This window comes from Xenia sp. Carnegie-2017, unplaced genomic scaffold, assembly GCF_021976095.1.
Source record: "Xenia sp. Carnegie-2017 unplaced genomic scaffold, XeniaSp_v1 HiC_scaffold_22, whole genome shotgun sequence".
Lineage (NCBI taxonomy): Eukaryota > Metazoa > Cnidaria > Anthozoa > Malacalcyonacea > Xeniidae > Xenia > Xenia sp. Carnegie-2017.
In genome coordinates, this window is record NW_025813485.1 from 3,008,634 (window position 1) to 3,026,278 (window position 17,645).

Sequence of the window (17,645 nt, forward strand, 5' to 3'; positions counted from 1 at the left end):
CTTCACATCAAAACATGTTTCCTGCTCTTTGTTCAACTAGCTGAAAATAAACTGAAAATAACATTTTGTAAAACCACTCTCAAAAGCCTTGATTCTTGAAAGTTGTTTGACAATCATATTATATTACAGATCTTATGATACTTCTATTTAATTCTATTGAGAACACTTAAATATTGAGTGTGACATAAGTGGTTGTGACGGTCTCTTGAAAGGTTAAGACTTTTACAGCATTCTTATTTCGTACATAGTAAGTATAGAGTTTTCCTTTTCTGTGCTTCAATGAAATTAAACGATTTGATCTGCGTATTTTATTTATAAAAAAATTGTCATGCATACTTTCTTAAAAGTTGTCTCAAATCAAAATGATATTGTTCGATCGTCGTAATTGATTCAGAAAGAAAAGCTTGACACCGTGTTGGCTTTATTCAAATTCAGCATCCTTAATTGCGCTTATAAAAACATTCCTTTTAGCCTCAAGTCGCTTGGACCCTCTATTCTGTTTACATGCTACGTTAAAAAGGGAAACTTTCATTTTAAAAGAGGAATGCTGTTTAGATAGTAAATATAACTTGCTGTTGGATTCATTTAACTATTCTTAACGGAAGCATCATAAATAATATACACGCTGTGTTCAATGCTGCTGAAAGAAACAAATTCTTAAAAATCAAGTTTCAGTACACTAATAATGACTGCAAATCATGATTTAAGTTTCAAACTGTGGATTCAAGAAAGATGACTCTGTCAGTACAGTTGAAAAATGAAACAGGTATTGTAGTGGCTAGCACTTAATGTATTTTTTAAGTATTCGATATTGGATAGATAATTTGTCTTCATTTTTATTGAATGCATTACAAATTCTTAAAGAATAACAAAAACATGATCAAATGATAGATGGTACACGACAGGGTTCACTTTTTGTTATCAAATTGAACTGTTGACTGTTGACGCAGAAAGTTTATTGAAAGCAGCTAGTTCAAGCGAAGATCACGCGCTTTATATTGCTCTCATAAAAGTTTACGAGCATTAGAAATATCATATAAAATGTATTTATATTTTTCTGCGTTTGCTCAGAGAATTGAACATAAACAATTTGTAAACAACTAACCTTTTGAGTAAGTATGCTTATCTGATTGTTCAGTAAAAAAAGATGATTGCAAAAAATGTTAAGGAAAAACTAAGCGAAAGAGTAATTCAACGTCGTACTTAAAATGCAGTAAAGCAAAGTAGTTCCTGGACAATTTCCTGCGGAGTTTTATATTTAGTCTTGTTTATATTTTGCTCGTTTCGCTTCTCGATGCTTTTCGTATACTTTATACTAAACTTTTGAAATTCAAGTTTGTAGATAGAGATTGCTTTTTAATAAAGCGTGTATGCACCCAGTTATGTATACGGTTAATGTTATAAGAAGAGCAACCTACTTGTTACTCTGAAAATTAGCTATTGTGAGCAAACATATGATTTTTCCCTTATGGAAAAACGTTACCTTTTATTTGTTCTGCAGGTGCATCTATAGATTCAGTGTTAAAATCTACCTCCCAAGATACATAAAATTGCAAAAGTACAGCGCTTGTGTATTTGTAGTGTATCTGAGATCTTTCTAAATTTTTACTTTGTTTTACTGCTATGGCTGTAAGAAGAATTAAGTGAATGTTATGCTAGTTATTGTTTGTACTTGTCAACCTATGCAGTGAAATTTTCTCTATCTTCTGTTGTTGATATGATGGCATTTACACGTAGGAAGCGGAGGTTAATAAAATCCAGGATGTACAGCATAGCTATTATTGGCGACAATTGGAAACATGATACTCGTCACAGTAATATATAATTGCTATTACTATTTTGTACATCAGTCAATCAATTGGAAAAAACGATTATTTTCCCAAATTAACTTGATAGAGAGCAAGGGAAATAATAAAAAATATTTTGCTAACTTTTTCTTATTGACTACAATATATTTTGCGCGATGACATTTGCAACGTATGGTCTTCATTGACATTTGTATCGATTGCTGGGAAAAGGGTTTGACAGATTTAGAAATTAGCATTCATGCATAAATGTATCATTTGGTAAGACAGCTGTCAATACTTTATTATTTTCATTTGTATCATTACTGAAAACACGCTAAAAGCACGATGCTAGCTTTTTGTGATGGCCCCAAAGTAGAACACAGCACGACCATTTAAAGCACTTCTTTGGAAACAGTTGGAGGCACATTTGAAATGATGTTGTTGGCAGAAAATCATCAATCACATTAAATACGTTTGTTATTTAGCGTCATAAATCATCACTTTTTCACCAAGAGATTGATAGCATACTGTCTTGTAAGTATTGACATCTGCTTGTGTTCTATGTTTTAGGGGTTTAACTCCATGCATCATGTCTGTATTTATCGGAAGTTGCTTGTTGACAAGCATCCACGCATCAATCACTTAATAGATTAGTTAAATAAGTAATCGACAGCAAAGCACAACTGCCACCAATTATAAAGACTCTTGTAGGTCAATACTTTGCAATTGCTACATATTGACGAATTAATAACGAGTAGCCTAGAGCCAATCAGATAGCTGAACTAGCAATATTATACACCAATAAAATTCCAATAATTTTTTAAATAAACCTTTAGAGCAATTTTTCTCTCTACACCATATGCTGTAAACGAAAAATTCGTTGTATTTAAATCTATTGTAAAATTATAAAAACATACCGCACACATAGAATGGTTTTCCTTCCGCTGACATGCAGAGCCCACAGGAACAATTCTCACGGTCATTGTTGCGATTAATGACTCCATTTAGTGTTCTCTCACATCCTAGTTCGTGATATTTTTATAATTAAAGGAATGATTAAAGTAAACATTCTTTAAAAGACATTTAATGTGGCACTACGCGAATTTAGTGGACATACGATCACCAAGACTTTGATGAAGTTTAGTGCGTTTATACTAACCACGATTACCAGAAAATAGGGTAGTAAAATAAGCAGAAATACTAAACACTTGCTAGCTTTTCAAAGGTTTATGAAAGATACTATGTTTAAAATCAAAAAATTACAATTTCTAAGCACGTGGATTTGGCTTCAAAAAACCTGAATCTACAGGTCCTATGTATAAAACAAAAATTTCAGTCCAAGAACGACACGAGCGCACAAATTAATAACATTGTCACAATTGCTAACATTTAGCATTTTTTCTCTTTTACTAACGTAAGAATGGTCAGTGGAGTGTTTTTTCTTTACTTAACGTATTTACATTTATTGTTCAGCCATCACAATCAGCTGAAAAATTTTCCGTTTTTGCCCAGTCATTGAAGATATGGTCAAATACTCATAAATACTTATTGCTTTCTGCTTTTCATAATTCCTTCTTGTCCGATTTGGAATACTAATTTTGTCCTGAAATTGATGTGAATGACGCTAAATTAAATTTTATTGATGTTCATAAATATCGCGTTTTATTCTACTTCTTCTTTATTGAATCTTTGATTGAATTTATCCAGTCCGTCGCGGTTTTTGACACATCCGGAATTCCAGCATAATTTTGCTGGACATAGCATCCAGCCAGTGCTCCAATAAGCAGTCCTAATATAAGATTTTTATTTATATGTGATAGAAAAACGCCTGATGCGAATCCTTTGATAAATGACCCACTTATTTCCTTTTTATTCGTTGAATTCTGTGAAGCATCCGCTGTTTGTTCGTTGTCTTTCGCCATATTTGATACTTGAGATACTTCATGTTAACTACGTTGAAATTAGACAGCGCGAGTCATACGTAGGAAAATACGAAATGGTCACATTTTTTGGTCAGATTGTTTCTTTGAACATTTTTTTTGAGATCAATGGTAGATTATATAAGATAAATAATTGTATTTTAAATATAAATATCAAAGCCAAGCAAAGTGCTTTTAAAAGAGCCATTTAATGCATAGAAAGAAATATTTATTTAAAAGTGTAACGTTTCGTCTTGACTCTCAAGACATCATCAGACAATATTGAATTACAAGTATAGAGGGATGTATATATAATAGCTATATACATAATATTAAATTAAATGGAGGGATGAAAACGTATTAGTAAATATTGGATAAGATGGTATGACGTGGGATAAGTAGAAACACGAAAGAAACAAAAAACAAACAAAACACAAACAATCACAAAGTATACAGACATGAGGACGGACGAAATTAGATTAAAGCAACTGAAGGACAATGGAGTTTCCTTGGACGTTAAGAGATGGTTTCATTTTGTTGATTAAGAGGCTTTCGTGAATAAGAAGTTCTTGTGAGTTTGAGCATGAAGAAAGTATTTTAAAATCCTCGAAGGTGGCGGTGTGTCCTGTGGATATAAAGTGTGATAGTATGGAGGAATAACAGGGATGTTTAGAAGGTTTACCAGTCAAAGGGGTGATGCCCAAATGCTCTGAAATTCGAGTGTGTAGGTGACGGGTGGTTTGACTCACGTACGATGCGGAGCAGCATCGACACTTAAAAGAATAGACAACATTCGATTTCAGAGTTTTCGGCACTTTGTCCTTGAAAGGAAACAGGCTGGAGAGGCGTTTGGTGGATCGAAAGAAGAATCGTATTTCACAGTGTGGGAAAGCGGCACGACAAAGGCGATTGATTTGTGTGCGGATTTGGGATGAGTATAGACCAGTAAATGGAAGGCCGAAATACAGTATTTTCTTGGGTACGGTATGAACAGGTGGTTTGGGTTGAAAGACTTTGTCAAGAAACATTTTTACACAGTGATCAAATATGTGACAGGGAAATGAATTGGAAATAAATAATCTGCGTGCTTTTTCGATTTCAGTATGGAAGTTTTCATAAGTGGAGCAAATACTAAAGAAGCGATGAACTAAACATAATATTAAACTGCGTTTATATGTTAGTGGGATGAAGCTGTGGAAATTAGTAAAAAGACCAGTGAACGTAGGTTTTCTGTATATGGACGTGAAGAACTTTCCATTAGAGCGATGAATAGTGATGTCAAGAAATGGAAGTTTTCCATTGTATTCGATTTCACTCGTAAACTTAATATTGGGGTGTTTGTGGCTTAAATAGGTAAGAAAGGGTTGCACATGGTCAGCAGTACGAAAAAGGAGAAAACAATCATCAACGTATCTTCTATAAAGCAAGGGCTTAAAGTGAGAGGGACAATTTTTGAGCCATATTTCTTCATGGAATAACAGTAATATGTTAGCGAACAAAGGTCCTAAGGGGCTGCCCATGGCAACGCCATCAACTTGGCGGTATAGATGACCGTTAAATAAAAAATGACAATTCTTAACTGCGAGGTTTAAGAGATTAGTAAAGTTGGGGCGACTGAGGCTTTGAAAAGAATTATGGTGGGCGAACAAACGGTTAGTAATTATTTCAATGGTTTCATCAACGGGGATGTTAGTAAAGAGTGAAGAGATGTCAAAACTGGCCATTACAACATTATCAGTGTTGATGTTCAGGGATAAATTTCCTGAGTGAAAGAAAAGGAATCTTTGATCATGAAAGAATTGGACGAGATTGGGGTGAGAATGGGGATGAAAAATTTAGCTATCTTATACGAGTGATGATTTATACATGATAGGATAGGCCTTAGTGGTATGTCGGTTTTATGTACTTTGGATAGTCCATAAAGAATATCTATTCGTGAACCTGTTGGGTAGAGTTCGTCATATGTTTTTTGATCATCTGTTGTCATCTTAAACAAAGACGACTACAACAAAAAAATGGATGAAATCTTATCCGACGACTCAAAGTTCGTGCGCTGAAATTAAGACCCCGTCAAATTGACCCTACAACGTGAAAACCAGGTAAAGACTCTCCTGAAAAACTTGAAAGCATCTAAATCGATTGATAGGCCTATCCTATCATGTATAAATCATCACTTGTATAAGATAGCTAAATTTTTCATCCCCATTCTCACCCCAATCTCATCCAATTCTTTCATGATCAAAGATTCCTTTTCTTTCACCCAGGAAATTTTATCCCTGAACATCAACACTGATAATGCTGTAATGGCCAGTTTTGACATCTCTTCACTCTTTACTAACATCCCCGTTGATGAAACCATTGAAATAATTACTAACCGTTTGTTCGCCCACCATAATTCTTTTCAAAGCCTCAGTCACCCCAACTTTACTAATCTCTTAAACCTCGCAGTTAAGAATTGTCATTTTTTATTTAACGGTCATCTATACCACCAAGTTGATGGCGTTGCCATGGGCAGTCCCTTAGGACCCTTGTTCGCTTACATATTACTGTCATTCTATGAAGAAATATGGCTCAAAAATTGTCCCTCTCACTTTAAGCCCTTGCTTTATAGAAGATACGTTGATGATTGTTTTCTCCTTTTTCGTACTGCTGACCATGTGCAACCCTTTCTTACCTATTTAAGCCACAAACACCCCAATATTAAGTTTACGAGTGAAATCGAATACAATGGAAAACTTCCATTTCTTGACATCACTATTCATCGCTCTAATGGAAAGTTCTTCACGTCCATATACAGAAAACCTACGTTCACTGGTCATTTTACTAATGTCCACAGCTTCATCCCACTAACATATAAACGCAGTTTAATATTATGTTTAGTTCATCGCTTCTTTAGTATTTGCTCCACTTATGAAAACTTCCATACTGAAATCGAAAAAGAACGCAGATTATTTATTTCCAATTCATTTCCCTGTCACATATTTGATCACTGTGTAAAAATGTTTCTTGACAAAGTCTTTCAACCCAAACCACCTGTTCATACCGTACCCAAGAAAATACTGTATTTCGGCCTTCCATTTACTGGTCTATACTCATCCCAAATCCGCACACAAATCAATCGCCTTTGTCGTGCCGCTTTCCCACACTGTGAAATACGATTCTTCTTTCGATCCACCAAACGCCTCTCCAGCCTGTTTCCTTTCAAGGACAAAGTGCCGAAAACTCTGAAATCGAATGTTGTCTATTCTTTTAAGTGTCGATGCTGCTCCGCATCGTACGTGGGTCAAACCACCCGCCACCTACACTCGAATTTCAGAGCATTTGGGCATCACCCTTTGACTGGTAAACCTTCTAAACATCCCTGTTATTCCTCCATACTCCACTTTATCCACAGGACACACGCCACCTCGAGGATTTTAAAACTCTCTTTCAAACTCAAGCGACCACAAAGCCTCTTAATCAACAAAATGAAACCATCTCTTAACGTCCAAGGAAACTCCATTGTCCTTCAGTTGCTAATCTGACCAAATCCTCATCATCTGTATACTTTGTGATTGTTTGTGTTTTGTTTGTTTTTTGTTTCTTTCGTGTTTCTACTTATCCCACGTCATACCATCTTATCCAATATTTACTAATACGTTTTCATCCCTCCATGTAATTTAATATTATGTATATAGCTATTATATATATATCCCTCTATACTTGTAATTCAATATTGTCTGATGATGTCTTGAGAGTCAAGACGAAACGTTGCACTTTTAAATAACTATTTCTTTCTATGCATTAAATGGCTCTTTTAAAAGCACTTTGCTGGGCTTTGATATTTATATTTAAACTTCGCTTTCCGCCGGGTATATCCCTGGTTACAATTGTACTTTAAATCAATTAATAGATATACCAATCAAACCTACCTGCGATATTTTTTTCGATTTTAAAGGAATATCATGAAGAGTAGAAGTAACATAAGGTAAAATATTGACATAATTGACAATAAAGAAAATACAACGTAAATAAACCTTTCTATGATGCACTTTGTATGATTCCTGTATGTAAACAAAGAAAAGAACTATCAATATAAACATATGCCACAGGCATTGGACGGAAGTTGAGCATTGAACGGAAGTTAAGCATTGGACGGAAGTTGAGCATTGGACAGAAGTTGAGCATTGAACGACATGTAACGGTACTCCGGGTTCAAACCATTTACTTTATTACGATCAATTGAACGAAATGTTTGTCACGTTTGTTGTGGGCGTTTGCGGTTTGCAAACTGCAATTTGGCGTTTCCATATGATAACACGACTAGATATTTTGTAACTGCGAGATGTAATATTATGCTCAAGAATGAAACTGCAAACTTGTGAAAGAAATGGCTAAGATAGAAAAAGCATACTCACAAAATGAACAGAATAATAAAATTTATGTAATCCATAGTCGAGATTTAGGTGCAATCTCTAGGGGTAAGGCAGAATCTTTGTTAACATTACATTGAACTAGTAGGTAATTCTAGGGCACAAACATCCTTATCTCTATAGGGAGAAAAAATCCAATCAATGTTTTCGTGAATATCGAATCATGTGCAAGTGATCAAGAAAGGCGTTTATTCATTGCAGTTTAGTCATGTGACAATAATCTGGAATCGCTCGCTGGCGTCGCATTTTTCATACATCTTGATTTTTTTAGAGGGTACTGGACTGACAGATAGGAGTGAAGTAGAATGACAAAAAAACTGTATTTTCTATCCCTGTGAAGGGCGTTTTCTGTATGAAAGTATACACATTTCAACAGGCCATGAATACTTTTATTAACGGAGTTTATTTCGAAAACTGTAATCAAAAATTAGAAGCCGTTTCGGAAGGATTAAAAACGATGGGTGTGCAGCTTATCGCAAAGAAATGTCATCTGTTAAACACGGAAACCCTACACTTTGGCAATGAACCAGAAGGGCATCGCAACTTAAAAACAAAACAAGAAAAAGGGGCGAGCAATTAAACTTCGATAGAGCATTGGGGTTGAGAACGGGAGTGGTTCATTGGAGTTGAGCATTGGGGTGGAGCACTGAAATAGAGAACTGGGGTGGAGCACTGGGGTAGAGCAATGGGGTTGAGCAATGACGTTAGCACAAGTTGTGTACGACCATACAAAAAAAAATTTGAAAAGATGGTAAATTCTTTCTAAGATCAAACTTGGATTGTAGTTTTCAGTCTTGCAATAGAAAACCTGTGTCCACATCTTTATTACTTTCACGTTGATTTAAAATAGTGCTCAACCATGCGAGTGCTTTTCTAATAAGCTCCCTTATTGCTAGTAGAAAATTTTTGCTTTGTATTAGTTGAGGAGCAAATTATGTTAAACGTTTAAAATACAACAACTTTATAGAACATTTGTTGCCTGAGCTCTTCATCTCGAATTGAGTAAGGTGTCACCTCCTGGCTTTTACCAGGCTACAGCAATAAACATTTATCATTTTACTACTCTTTTTTTTTAGTTATAAAATTTTATTGGAGTTCTATTGTTACACGTTCATTATGTCGTATGTTGCAAAGTAGTAAATTTATATAAAAATAAACAAAGCTCAACTGCATGCATTTTCATGCCGTTCACTGCAATTTACATGCAGTGGCATTGTGAACCACGTCTCAAAAGTCTTAATCCACCGGGGCATTTTGCATTTGGAAGACACGCGCAGTTACAATTGTTGCTCCAATGGTTTACTTTCAAGTCGCAACGTACTTGATTATTGCTGCAAAGACATTGACATTTTTCGTGATTCCAAACCTTCTTAAACCTCGAGTTTACAGAACAGTCTCGAGTACTCCTCAGTCTATCTTCACCACAAATGCATTTGCATTCCTTATCACTCCACTGAAATGGTAAAAAATAGCTTGAAATTAGAGTGAATATATTTCCTATGCCTAAAAAATTCAAAATACCGGGTTAATCTTAAAATTAAACTAAACTCAAATCTAAATAGCTTGAAAAACAAGAAAAAAAAGGCAAATGATAAAAATGTCATAAAAAAAATGCGATACTTACTATAAATGGTAAGGTACATTTTTCTACGCGACGACATTTGCATTGACAAATGTTGCTATCAAGGGTTTTGTTTTTCTCAGCATTGCACATCTTCTCGGTTGTTACACATGCGCATCGGCAACTCGAGTGGCCAACAACGGTTATTGGGATTGTTTGTACACCATTTGAACTCCGTTTTTTTATTTCGTGTGTGGGATCTATAATATGATGGCAAGCATTAGATCTTTGTTTTATGAAAGGATTTCAACATAGTTGTCGCATTAATGTCTAATAATATCGAAATACTTTAAGAAACTGATAAAGTTTGCAGAAACGAATACAACATGCACAAAGCATTAATAATAACCTATAGCAATGGATGAACTTACGAGCAGTGTTTATATCGAGCGTCAAAGCATAAAATTTTGACAAAGAACAATGCCATAAAGATTTTTTATCATGATGTTTTTTATAAATGACATAATTAATTCTAGCATTAGAACTCCTCGTATAGGTAGTATAGGCTTTATTTCGTGTGGGCTCTATTTTAGTTAAATATTTGGCTGCCATATTTTTTCAAATATTTTATTTTCATCATTGCTGGAATACTACAACAAATATTCAAATACAAATTTGGAAATTTAATAAATAATGATACCTTTCATTTTGGCCAACTCTTGCATAACATCACGTCTTTTTCTGCTACTGCTATATTGCAATTTGTAAGTAGTCAATGATATTTTCATTTCTTGATTTCCCTGACATTTGACGATCTCGTGGTGAACACTACATGAGCCAGTACACCAAGGTATTTGTATTGCATATGGCCAAATCAAAGCATTTTCGCTGAGGGGTGGTTGCTCCAGGAAATGGGTATGAGGACGAACATCGCATTCCTGATTATCTAAATTGATCATACCTAAAATATGTGTATAAAACAAATATTTTAAAGAATCCAAGACCGCACTACAGTAGAAATTGCGTGGCTTACAAGGACAGTCTGTCACTGTCAGTATAACGGAGGCATTTTATTGCTCGATAATGAATACCAACCAAGTATATCTAACATAATTTCTTGAAACTATCAACAAAAAGTATTTAATAAACGTACATATTGTTGATTGTGTACCTGTAATTGAAGAACTTTGGCCTCGCGATAGCAATCCGAAGCTTGGTAGAGCAACTTGAGAAGGCAAAGCTCCTCTAGCTTTTTCTTTTTTATACAATTTATTTCGCCTTAAAAATTGTTCGGTGTTCTTTATTTTCTTCATCATTGCATATACTCCTTCAGGCATCTATAAAAATTAATCAATTCTTATTATACGTTGTGAAACTGGCTGCATGACTGCCGCCTACTGGTATATGACTGACTGCTGCCTACTGGTATACGGCATTAGGTTTGCTGTTTGTAGAAGACAAAGACTCACAAAAAAACAATAAATTGCTTAAATTGTTTAAAATGGTGTGGGTTTATATTGTGAAAAAAGGATGAACGTTAGTACATTTAAGATAACATAGTATAAGTTACACAAAAAAGGCATCTTAAGCCAAGTTCAAACTTCGAACCTTACATGAACAGAACGCATTTAAAACAAAAGATAATGAGGAAGTTTACCTCATTTTCTTTTGACTTTAATGAATTCGACGCATGTAAAGTTCGACGTTTGAAACAGGCCTTATGTTAATTCAATTTATAGACATACCGACCGATTGCACCTACCTGTGGTATCGTTTGTGGTTTTATAGAAATACCAGTACCACTACGAGAAGAAGTAACATAAGGTAAAATATTGTCCATTGACAATAACAAATACACAACGAAACTAAACCTTGCCATGATGCACTTTGTATTATTCCTGTTAATGTTAAACAAAGTAAAGAACTAGCGATATAAACATACGCTACAGGCATTGGACAGTTATAAAGTCGTTTATATAAGATAATATTTCCTTTTGCGTCATGACATGTCATGATGATCAATCGTTAACTCTGTTTGTCGTAAATGATTTGACGCAGCTGAGATTTGCTACACCTTGGGTGCAATATGTGTATTCATCGTGCGCAATTGGATGACTAGAAAAATTCGTATTTTCTAGTGCCTCAAATGTAAGACATATGGTTCTAACTAGAGTTATGTTCAATAAAAAGCTTATATATAAAGAAGAAATTCTGATTAAATCGATATAGTCTCAGAAATATGTTAGTTGTGTTATAAAACTCAGTGTTTAAAGTGACGTAAGTTGACGAGATGACCTTTATGGGTTTTGTGATTAAAAATTAAAATCTTTTTTTAGTCAAAAATGATTTCCATGTGCGTAAATGTCACTCAACAAAAACCATTGAACGTAAGACGTTAATATACTCATTCTTTTAGAATTGACTGCCATCGTTTCAACCAATGATAATGATATACTAACTTCATCTTTATAGTTATTAGAAAAAAAAAATGAAGATACAACACAATCTTATGTTCGGGTCTTTATATATCTGCTTAAAAAACATATATTTTTGCCCGAATTCCAGCGAATGACAGCAGGAATTTTGTTGTTTTGACTTTCATCCATGCAGTGGTCCAATAGAGTCAAATTCAGAATGTTTACTAGTTTTACTCGCAGTAGAAAATATTGCTTGATAGCTAATTAACTAAGCATGTTCTCTGGTTTGCATGCTTATGGGTCAGTTTCTATAAGTATTTGTGGCTACTATAATATAGCTACTGTCTCTTTTCAAAACCATTGAAAAAAGACAGTTATCGTTGCCCGTAGAAAATATTTCATCTTAGATGTTTATGTATTTATTCTCAAAGCATGGATAAACAATACAGGTAAAGAATGAAAGGTCAAAAGGATCAGTTTTCATTACCCTCAGATCCTTCCCATTAGAAACGTTGTTTGAAATCATTGACTCATTTCTTGCACCTTCTACCTTCTTCCAATGAAAAAAAAAGAGGCAGAATTTTTCGGGGAAAATTCATCTTACATTCTACAGGGTGTATATCAATTAATATATCAATTAAAAAACTGAACAAATCTGAAAACGTCGCCAAAGTTATATCAGTGCACGAGATTTGCAAAAACCTTTGATAAAATAGGCATCTGTCTTTAAGCAGCCGAATTGTATTGCTAATAGAAGCAATTTTGTCTATTCATAACTTCATGCTTGAGTCTTTACACAATGTCTGATGATTGGACAAAGAAAGTTTTTCAAACATTTTTGCTCAATATCTGGCAAATTGAAGAATTATCAAGAAAATTACCAGTTAAAGCAAAAATACAATAGAAAGAACTATACAAAACAAAAGCGGCTGTTATAATCTAAGAAAAACATGACGCATCACCTCATGCAGCAAATGCATAATTCAAATTACAACATACTACTCAGAACGTAATTCTAAAGATGATGTTAACAGTATACACATTTAATGTTCGATTCAAATAATTTTACATTTCCACATCATTTAATTCAGTGATCAAGGTATTATATCATCCAAAAGACCCAAAGTTATAAAGCTGCGCATCATGATTTCAAATTGACTTTAAAGAGTTGCAATGCAAGTTTTCAGCTATGCAGTTCATGCAATTTTTCTATTTTGCTTGTCTTTTGAGTACACCCTGGCTATAAGATTTGCTGTAAGCAAAGGCTCTTCAAATGCTTCACATACAACCGTATGATCAGTCAAAAAATATACCTTATCTTTTGGTACAAGTTTATTACCACTACTTAAGAAAGTTGGAAAGACAACGGCAGTTTTTGTAAAGTTTCCATGTATTGTAAATGAGTCAAATATAGTTTCAGAATTTATTACAACCCAACCACATGACCTCTGTTCAGCAGACTTGCACTTCATTAATGTACAAACTTCCCAATAATATCCATTAGGATTATATCCTCGAAATACGCCAAATGCAAATGTTTCAGTAAAATTTTTTCCTTGTGGAAGCGCATATTTCATACTACAACATAGACCATTGCCACAAACAGAGACATCGTTTTCTGAAGAAGCCAACTTAATCAAGGTAAAAAGATTCGAATTAATAACAGCGTGGAAAGGCTTGTATATATCCGTGGGGTCACTAAAAACTCTTTCTTTCGCCGTTGTACGTAAAGCCTTTTCAACAGAAAATTGCTTTAATATTTCAATTTGTCTCTTTCCCTTCTGATTATGAGTGTTGAGGTTTTCAGGCAGTGTTGAAACGAGCAATCGATTTGCAATTGAGCCGTTGTAATAAGTGTATATCTTTACTTCCCCACAGCTGTAAATTCCACTTCCTGTGAAATCCAATAGAGAATACAACAAGTTAGCTGCAATAAGGTTTATGCAGTTCGTTCGTGACCAAGCTTGTTGGAACTCGATAGAAATAAACATTGGAAATCCTTTGAACCAAGCCGAAGGAAACACGATATTTTTTACGCCATAAACTTTCACCAAATCGATGGCAGGGTCTTTGAACAACATGTCAAAACATGTAAAAACTCCAAAGCGCACCTTGAGTGTAAAACAAAAAATTGTAAAAAATAAACATGAAACGTCTCCTTCATTAACTAGAATTCTTCAACAAGTTACTCCTAAATCATAAAGTAGTTTAATCATACCTGAAATGACGTAACAAATGTGACGAACTCACATTTTGCAGGTGTGTTAAATGCCATCTCATGAAAAAGATGTTGCTTGTGGTATTTAGCGATCAATCGACCATCAGTATCAAACACTACATCTGTATTGAACTGATATCGGCCATCGTTAGGGCAATTTGGATCCCGTGATGTGCAATATTGTATATCACCCATGTTTGCAACCAAAGCGATGGAGTTATATCGTGCAATACAGCTTAGTTCCTGGAGTATTTCATTTCTCGTCAGTGTCTTATTAATGCACGGATTTATGAACATTTTTTCTGAAGGGTTCGGTATTGGTTCAAGATAAGGCTTTATTGTCGATCGTGAGTGACTAAAACCGTATATACCTTTTTCTGGAAATACAATAATCTGTGCACCTTGTTCAACTGCCATTCTCGCTTGCTCTCTGTAGACAGCAACGTTTTTACGCATTACACTTAATGCTTCATTTCTAGTCAAAGGATGAGGATCTACCACAAAAATGGATAATGTTCAAACGCTGCAGCTTTGTAACCGGTGACTGAGTTAAACTCAGTAAATAAAGAAAAGAGAATCAAGACAAACATCTGCGTGACATCCATTTTGTACTTATACTTGATACACTATACAATTGGGATTATCACATGAAAATAATCTTGCTTTTTAATAATAGCTACAGGTTATTAATTTGGTGCATATCCAGTGTCAAAGTAAAGAACTAGCGTTTTTAACATACGCTACAGGCATTGGACAGTTATAAAGTCGTTTATATAAGATGATATTTCCTTTTGCGTCATGACATGTCATGATGATCAATCGTTAACTCTGTTTGTCGTAAATGATTTGATGCAGCTGAGATTTCCTACACCTTGGGTGCAATATGTGTATTCATCGTGCGCAATTGGATGACTAGAAAAATTCGTATTTTCTAGTGCCTCAAATGTAAGACATATGGTTCTAACTAGTGTTATGTTCAATAAAAAGCTTATATATAAAGAGGAAATTCTGATTAAATCGATATAGTCTCAGAAATATGTTAGTTGTGTTATAAAACTCAGTGTTTAAAGTGACGTAAGTTGACGAGATGACCTTTAAGGGTTTTGTGATTAAAAAATTAAAATCTTTTTTTAGTCAAGAATGATTTCCTTGTGCGTAAATGTCACTCAACAAAAACCATTGAACGTAAGACGTTAATATACTCATTCTTTTAGAATTGACTGCCATCGTTTCAACCAATGATAATGATATACTAACTTCATCTTTATAGTTATTAGAAAGAAGAATGAAGATACGATACAATCTTATGTTCATGGCTTTATTTATCTGCTTAAAAAACATATATTTTTGCCCAAATTCCAGCGAATGACAGCAGGAATTTTGTTGTTTTGACTTTCATCCATGCAGTGGTCCAATAGAGTCAAATTCAGAATGTTTAATAGTTTTACTCGCAGTAGAAAATATTGCTCGATAGCTAATTAACTAAGCATGTTCTCTGGCTTGCATGCTTATGGGTCAGTTTCTATAAGTATTTGTGGCTACTATAATATAGCTACTGTCTCTTTTCAAAACCATTGAAAAAAGACAGTTATCGTTGCCCGTAGAAAATATTTCATCTTAGATGTTTATGTTTTATTCTCAAAGCATGGATAAACAATAATGCAAATTGAAAGGTCAAAGGATCAGTTTTCATTGCTCAGATCCCCCATTAGAAACGATCATCTGAAACTCGAGTGACGGGAAAATTCATCTTGTTCGGTGTATATCAATTAATATATCAATTAAAAAACTGAACAAATCTGAAAACGTCGCCAAAGTTATATCAGTGCACGAGATTTGCAAAAACCTTTGATAAAATCGGCATCTGTCTTTAAGCAGCCGAATTGTATTGCTAATAGAAGCAATTTTGTCTATTCATAACTTCATGCTTGAGTCTTTACACAATGTCTGATGATTGGACAAAGAAAGTTTTTCAAACATTTTTGCTCAATATCTGGCAAATTGAAGAATTATCAAGAAAATTACCAGTTAAAGCAAAAATACAATAGAAAAACTATACAAAACAAAGGCTGATAATCTAAGAAAAACATGACGCATCACCTCATGCAGCAAATGCATAATTCAAATTACAACATACCAAACACTATTCTAAAGATGATGTTAACAGTATACACATTTAATGTTCGATTCAAATAATTTTACATTTCCACATCATTTAATTCAGTGATCAAGGTATTATATCATCCAAAAGACCCAAGGATATAAAGTTGCGTATCATGATTTCAAATTGACTTTAAAGAGTTGCAATGCAAGTTTTCAGCTACATCATATGCAGTTCATGCAATTTTTCTATTTTGCTTGTCTTTTGAGTACACCCTGGCTATAAGATTTGCTGTAAGCAAAGGCTCTTGCTATTACAACCGTATGATCAGTCAAAAATATGCCTTATCTTTTGGTACAAGTTTATTACCACTACTTAAGAAAGTTGGAAAGACAACGGCGGTTTTGTAAAGTTTCATGTATTGTAAATGAGTCAAATATAGTTTCAATTTATTACAACCCAACCACATGACCTCTGATCAAACAGGCATTCGATTAATGTACAAACTTCCCAATAATATCCATTAGGATTATATCCTCGAAATACGCCAAATGCAAATGTTTCAGTAAAATTTCGCTGGCGGCGAACGCCAGGCCATGACACAGCATCGTTTTCGAAAACCAACTTAATCAAGGTAAAAGATTCGAATTAATAACAGCGTGAAGAACGTATATATCCGTGGGGTCACTAAAAACTCTTTCTTTCGCCGTTGTACGTAAAGCCTTTTCAACAGAGAATTGCTTTAATATTTCAATTTGTCTCTTTGCCTTCTGATTATGAATGTTGAGGTTTTCAGGGAGCGTGGAAACGAGCAATCGATTTGCAATTGAGCCGTTGTAATAAGTGTATACCTTTACTTCCCCACAGCTGTAAATTCCACTTCCTGTGAAATCCAATAGAGGATAATACAAGTTAGCTGCAATAAGGTTTATGCAGTTCGTTCGTGACCAAGCTTGTTGGAACTCGATAGAAATAAACATTGGAAATCCTTTGAACCAAGCAGGAAACCGATATTTTTACGCCAACGCCACCAAATCGATGGCAGGGTCTTTGAACATCATGTCAAACATGTAAAACTCCAAAGCGCACCTTGAGTGTAAAACAAAAAGTTGTAAAAAATAAACATGAAACGTCTCCTTCATTAATTAGAATTCTTCAACAAGTTACTCCTAAATCAGTAGTTTAATCATACCTGAATGACGTAACAAATGTGACGAACTCACATTTTGC

General features: G+C 34.4%; 2 protein-coding genes and 2 long non-coding RNA genes across 4 annotated transcripts; 2 read left to right on the forward strand and 2 right to left on the reverse strand.

Annotated features, from left to right (window-relative positions):
- Nucleotides 1–9,183: 9,183 nt before the first annotated feature.
- On the reverse strand, nucleotides 9,184–11,613 carry LOC124446362 (balbiani ring protein 3-like). Its single transcript, XM_046997211.1, has 5 exons — nucleotides 11,442–11,613; nucleotides 10,851–11,016; nucleotides 10,380–10,640; nucleotides 9,743–9,939; nucleotides 9,184–9,571 (listed from the first exon to the last, which is right to left on the reverse strand). Exons 1-5 carry the CDS (start codon nucleotides 11,556–11,558, stop codon nucleotides 9,317–9,319), a joined length of 996 nt encoding a protein of 331 aa, XP_046853167.1. The 5' UTR covers nucleotides 11,559–11,613; the 3' UTR covers nucleotides 9,184–9,316.
- LOC124446370 lies at nucleotides 11,550–12,559 on the forward strand. The gene is made up of 2 exons (XR_006948414.1): nucleotides 11,550–11,638; nucleotides 12,370–12,559. It is a non-coding gene; the product is annotated as an uncharacterized LOC124446370 (long non-coding RNA).
- Nucleotides 12,560–13,123: 564 nt separating this feature from the next.
- On the reverse strand, nucleotides 13,124–15,029 carry LOC124446359 (biotinidase-like). The gene is given in 3 exon segments (XM_046997209.1): nucleotides 13,124–14,207; nucleotides 14,315–14,826; nucleotides 14,829–15,029. Coding segments are annotated over 3 exon segments (1,518 nt in total). The 5' UTR covers nucleotides 14,920–15,029; the 3' UTR covers nucleotides 13,124–13,292.
- A 394-nt stretch (nucleotides 15,030–15,423) lies between these two features.
- LOC124446371 lies at nucleotides 15,424–15,917 on the forward strand. The gene is made up of 2 exons (XR_006948415.1): nucleotides 15,424–15,499; nucleotides 15,585–15,917. It is a non-coding gene; the product is annotated as an uncharacterized LOC124446371 (long non-coding RNA).
- The last annotated feature ends 1,728 nt before the right edge of the window (nucleotides 15,918–17,645 follow it).